Source organism: Diaphorina citri, unplaced genomic scaffold, assembly GCF_000475195.1.
Source record: "Diaphorina citri unplaced genomic scaffold, Diaci psyllid genome assembly version 1.1 scaffold1910, whole genome shotgun sequence".
Classification (NCBI taxonomy): domain Eukaryota; kingdom Metazoa; phylum Arthropoda; class Insecta; order Hemiptera; family Psyllidae; genus Diaphorina; species Diaphorina citri.
In genome coordinates, this window is record NW_007379336.1 from 37,624 (window position 1) to 43,974 (window position 6,351).

At 34.7% G+C, this 6,351-nt stretch overlaps 1 protein-coding gene across 1 annotated transcript in view; it reads right to left on the bottom strand.

The window, feature by feature from the left end:
• The window catches only part of LOC103517622 (haloacid dehalogenase-like hydrolase domain-containing 5), a 27,990-nt gene extending 21,937 nt beyond the window's left edge, over positions 1-6,053 (bottom strand). Inside the window, exons 1-3 of the mRNA XM_008482662.3 lie at positions 5,808-6,053; positions 3,999-4,211; positions 3,350-3,553 (exon numbers count right to left, since the gene is read on the bottom strand). Coding sequence (XP_008480884.1) covers positions 3,350-3,553; positions 3,999-4,211; positions 5,808-5,924 — 534 coding nt within the window. The 5' untranslated portion in view covers positions 5,925-6,053. The remainder of the gene's footprint in view (positions 1-3,349; positions 3,554-3,998; positions 4,212-5,807) is intronic.
• Positions 6,054-6,351: the final 298 nt, after the last annotated feature.

Sequence of the window (6,351 nt, forward strand, 5' to 3'; positions counted from 1 at the left end):
GTCTGTTTTTAATAATAGGTATGTTACCTATCACCTATCGTACCTATGTACATATCGTACCTATGTGATTTCGCGAGGAGGAAAAGGAAGAGAGAGAGAGAGAGAACAGGAATTTAGGAGGAAAAGGAAGAGAGAGAGAGAGAAAGAGAACAGGAATTTAGGAGGAAAAGGAAGAGAGAGATCATGGTTATTTCTAAATACCTACCTAAAAACTTACCGAAAGGTACCAAAAAGATAATTTCACTATTTTAAATTTTGCTCATTTTAATTGAAATTTTCTGCAGATTTCATTGGTGACACACATTTTCCTCTATGTTTTACTGAAAAAAGTTAAGACCGATTTATTAAGGGAAGGTCGTATATTTTAAAGAAAAAACAAAATGGCGGATATTGTAATAGTTTTCTATGGAAGAAAGAACACCAGTCGTTCCGCTTATGTCTAACTCTAGGGAAGGCTGAGAACGCGTAGGGACGGATGGCTCCTGGACTACTGACCCTGCTGGCTTGGTTTCTACTTTATTTATACGAGATTTATCGGTGACGTCTTAGGTTCCAACTCAACCCATCGTTGATATCGCTATCTCTTCTGTGGTTCGATGGTATGAGTTGTGGCCTCTGATCGTCCTATCTTAGCCTTGTGATCTAGGCTTCGGTCTGTTATCTTCAGTTCTGATGATAGCAGACTTTGGGCCCTACTACAATATCTCGGAAACTAAGCAAGGTAAAAAAAGTTATAGAATGTTTTTTTGTCGGAAATGACCTCAGAAATCTACCCTAGGATTTTCGTAACGCGAAATGCAGACAAAAATGTTAAATTTAAACTTTCGGCCCTGATGGCGGGGGTGAAAATGGATAGCCTCCGGGGGTGAAAATAGATGTTTCAAATATTTAATTTTGGGTCTGGATTTGGAGATGAATCATTAATGGGACCTATTTGAAGCACAAATCACTTATCAAAATGAATTTCCCATTTTGGGTGCTTCCCCTATTGACGGACAAACATAGTAAAATTAAAAATTGAATAAGCCATAACTCCGGCCCTGGTTGTTGGATCGAGCTCAAACTTGTATCAAAGTACTACGTTTAATTCCTTCAACCTTCCGTCGGGGGCAATGCTAAACCTAACACATTCGGTGCAATTCATCTGTGAGATGAAGTCAAAGAAAAACAGATTTGCGCTTTTCTTTTTATTTTCTTTGTAATAATTTAAATTAAAACTTTATTCTGAACGTTTTTGGTACCTACCTATGTAAAAAATTATTACCTATTGGGGTACCTATTATGTATTAGGTAACTATTCATTAATTATATTTATCATTTATCTGTTTAGGACTTTTAATTGATACATACCTACCATAATACTGAATATACCTACGTATGCATGCAAATAAACAAATTACAATTACAATGTACTTACTTTTGAAGCAACTACGTAGGTAGATACCTATTTACGTAGTACTTGTACAACAAAAAATAGTGATATCCCCCCAAAAAAACACTTCGTGTTAAAAAATTAACGTCAAGAGTTGGCCTCCAAAAAAAGTACTGATATATATATATATATACAGGGTGGTTCGTGATTTGCGAACCACGCTTATATCTCAGAAACGGCTGGGAATTAAGGAATGAAATAAAAGGCATCATGTATGTGAAATTTTGATGATTAAAATGGCTTTTTTTAAATTTGCAATTTGTTTTACAAAACGGCCCATTTTTTGCCAAATATAGGTCACTTTTATGGGAACCCCCATTTTTTATTTAATTTTTGGAATCAGCATAAAATTTTAAAATAATCTCTAGTAGGTACCTGTGCTGCATATCAGTCAAAAATGTAGTTACTTCATCTCACAGATGAATTGCGCCCGACGGAGGGTTAATTTGATGTATTACAATTAGGGAGTTCCTATTTAAGATTTTTAAGTTAATCCCCCTGGGGCCGACCCTGGCTCCGCTCCGGCTGAATTATGGCGACTACTTCAAAAAGTTGCATTTTAAAAGATAAAACAGTACCCGAAATTTCAGCTTCTCATCTTTAGCCATTCAAAAAATATTCAGGGGTTCCAAGACTTTTTGAACGCTCTGTATTCTTATACCTTATACAGGGTGTCCAAAAATAAATGATACATTCAAATATCTTGAAAACTAATGAAGATAGAAAATTTGTCTTTTTGCTGATTGTCCTAATTTTTGGGGGGGGATATTTAATGGTGACCTCTGGAATTTCACTGGGTGTCCCCTTCAAGGTCAACTTTGATTTTTTAAATGGAACCCTGTATTTTTGAGGTCAGAAATGAAATCAGCATAAAAAAGTAAGTTCATTTTATTTAAAACTTTTTTGATTCGATTTGAATCTTCCGAGATAAACGCGAAAAACCGTTGAATGTGCGCGCCATTTTTCGGTCACGTGGTACGATTTTGACATGGATTCTTACAAATAATCAACTTGAAAAAGTCATTATTATGATCATGGGGTTTTTCGAAAGAAGAATCGAGGTGTACCATCAGACTGATGGGGGCAACTGTGAACATCTGTAAAATCAAGCGCGCCGGGAGGCGCGCGAACGTCAAGAGTTCGCAGCACCGCCCGGGCTATATTAACACGAAACAGAATTTCATCGTTTTTCGGCATTTTCACCTCAACTTTTCTCCCACTTCCCTTCAACTTTAAGCAAATTTTAAGTTAAGAAATTGTTTTTCTTTCTCACAGTGTACAGAATTTTCGTATCCAGGATCATTGGTTCAACAGCAAGGTTATTGATATAGGAGTGATGGAAAAATATTTAGATAATATTTTCTTTAGAAGAGCTAAAGCTAAGGTAGAAAGGAGGTCCCACATTGACGTTTTTTTTTTATATATCAGTACTTTTTTTGTGGAGGCCAACTCTTGACGTTAATTTTTTTAACAAGAAGTGCTTTTTGGGGGGTAAGTGAAAAAACACATTATGATCATAAGAATGACTTTTTCAAGTTGATTATTCGTAAGATTTCATGTCAAAATAATTTTTGCGCTGTCAAAATTGTACCACCTGACCGAAAAATGGCACTGCAATTCAACCGTTTTTCGCGTTTATCTCGGAAGATTCAAATCAAATTAAAAAAGTTTTAAATAAAATGAACTTACTGTTTTATGCTGATTTCATTTCTGACCTTAAAAATATAGGGTTCCATTTAAAAAATCAAAGTTGACATTAAATTGACCTTGAAGGGGACACCCGGTAAAATTCCAAAGGTCACCATTAAATGTCTCCCAAAAAGTTAGGACAATCAGCGAAAACATAAATTTTCTATCTCCTTTAGTTCTCAAGATATTTGAATGTATCGTTTATTTTTGGACACCCTGTATACTAACCAAAGACACTCTCCTCCTGTGATCCACGCAGTCAAGTAGTGGATGGGCATTCCTAATACTGTCCACAGTGACCACTTTGTTGAATCCAAGTCTCTTTGCAATCTCCTCCATGGGACCTTGACCAGAGATAAGTGTGTGCTTGGTGTGATACTTGTGTAGCATCTTGATAGGAGTATGTGACATGACCACTTGATCCTCTTCAACCTGCAATACAAAAACTTGTGTTTGAAACTTTACTATTGTATCATACATACAGTACTTAGTCTTTTGTGAAAATGACTGTTTAGGTACATAGTTATTTGATCTAAAACACTGGAGAAGGGATCAGATCTATCTGATTTTAATTTTGTAGTTTGTACTTAGTATTGGAGCTAAAAAATACTATCCAGATAGATAATTTGGAGCTCTGATAATTGGATCTAGATAATACTTAATATCTGTGTAACAAACCACAGGTTGAAAACCACAGTACTAGACAAAAAAAAAATCAATTTTTACTTTAAAAAAATGGCTATTTCACTTTGTAGATTTGTATAAGCTTAACCGCTTAACCCATCTTTAGGGGCAGGTGCACTTACACCTACTGGCACACCCTGTATAGTGTATGTTTATTTTAATTTTATAGTTTTCAAACACACCTGATACAAACCTCAACACCTAGCCACTCAGTAAGTTGCTTAGCTTTATCTGCTGCAAGACTATTTCCTGCATTGGTCACAAACACAGTGGGTACAACAAATCTTCCACCACTGTTAGTCAACTTGTTCATAAATGTGTCTTGAACACCAGGTAAAACTTGCTTCCCTCTTACAAGAACACCATCGATATCAAATATCAGACCAAATGATGGTGATAGTATTTCCTGAAATCAAGGGGGGGGGGGAAATCTGGTGTGAACATCACAAGACTTTCCAGTAAAGTTCCAGTATCACTTAAATGCTCAATCTTGAAAAAAAAAAAAAATCAATACCTATAACTTAAGACACTTGGTTTAGGAATGTTTTAAATGTAGCTTTAAGGTGGTTTATGATTTTATGAACATGAATGTTTATAAATATTGAGGTTTATGAACATGAAGTAAATAGAAGGGAGACATATTTTACCTTCTATGAGGTGATAGAAAGGAGTATTCTTCTTCATATAAGTAATTATTATGATAGAAGGGAGTATAAAAAAAGGCAGTATTTTCCCTTCTATGGGGTGACTTGATTCTTCCTCTTTGACTTGATAGAGGTGATTTTTCTCCATTTTATTTGGTCATTTCTAGTCAAACTAATAGTAATTTTGGTCACATTTTACTTTCCTTATCCTATAGGAAGGAAAGTAATGTGTAGGGATGGGTAAATATTGAGTGAATCGATTCAAAGAGTTGAATATTTCAAAAGAATCGTGAATCGCGATTCTTAAATTCAAAGAATCGCGATTCTTGAAGAGTCGAGGAAAGCGTGTGGTGGGGGGAAAAAGAATCGGCTATGCTGCAATCTCATTGGTTACGAAAAGCAGCGAGAGTGATCCTGTGTGCTGTTAATGTGATTGGGTCAAATTTTGGATGGTCAGTTTTTAGTGTCAAAACACGTTTTGAGGTCCCTAGAGCCTAAATCCAAAGTTTCAGCCGTGTGTGTGTGTGTGTGTGTGTGTGTGTGTGTGTGTGTGTGTGTGTGTGTGTGTGTGTGTGTGTGTGTGTGGATTTAGAAGTGTGTGTGTGAAGGGTGTCAACGAATCACACAGTGTCAACAATGGTGTCAACCACTCCTGCAAATGGTGTGTCAGCCACTGAAAAAATGGGTGTCGGCGACTTCAACATTTCTCTTTTTTGACTTTTTCCATAAAAGTATTTTTTTAATTTTTTTTTGAGCAACATTTCAATAAAAAAATTATGTCTCTTACTAAATTACAATATGTTTTATTTATTTCCACAAAAAAAAATCTTCAGATTAGAGGTGGTATTAAGTTCATAATGCTGTTTTTATGGAAAAAGTTCCTTAAGGGTGTCGGCCATTGGGGATTTTACCCTATCACCTTATAGAAGGGAGAATATGTTTACACATTAATATTTAAATAAAAAGACCCTTTTTTTCAGTTTCAGGTCACTTTTCTCACTTGCTCAACTTAAAACTACATTTAGAACACTCCTAAAGCAAGTAGGTATCTTCTCTTTTTTTTCCAAGTTTGAGCATTTAAGTGAAACTGAGAGATTACTGACTTTGTATTAGGTATATTTTACAAACAAAGTCATTTTTTTAATGTGATCTATGATGAACCTACCTACCTTATTTTATACTGTCAGCTAAAACTATGGATAAAGAAAAAAGTTGATAGGAGTGTTATTTCTATGAGATGATGGAAAGGAGTACAAGAAGTGATAAAAGAGAGTATGTACCTATTCTCTCAATAATACTGAGAAAATACCTTAATTTTATAATCCTAAATACCTATAATACACAGTAAAATGACTTACCTTGTTAGATGTAGATGAGAAGTATTTTGTGTTGATATCTTGTTGAATGTGTTCAATGTAGTTGGAAATTTTATGAATGTTACATAGTTTTAAACTTTTGACAAATTTACAAGCCATGATGATGAGATGATTGTTGGGTAAGTACCTATTTTATAAAGTTACTTAAAAACCCTTAACCCTTATACACACTGTCGACGTCTTACAACTCTTGCAAGACAATATCCGACATCCGATCCGACCCTGAGTAGTGTTGGGAATAATCGATTATGATAATCGATTAATCGATTATTATTGATAATCGTAATCGTAATCGATTATAAAAAATAATCAATTTAAACTGACTTCTGATTGTTAAAGTTTAACTTGAACTGGCTTCTGATTGTTAAAGTTTAACTTAAACTGACTTCTTATTGTTAAAGTTTAACTTGGACTGACTTCTTATTGTTAAAGTTTAACTTAAACTGGCTTCTGTTTCTTAAAGTTTAACTCAAACTGGCTTCTGTTTCTTAAAACTGTAAAACTGACTTCTGAGTGTTAAAATTTA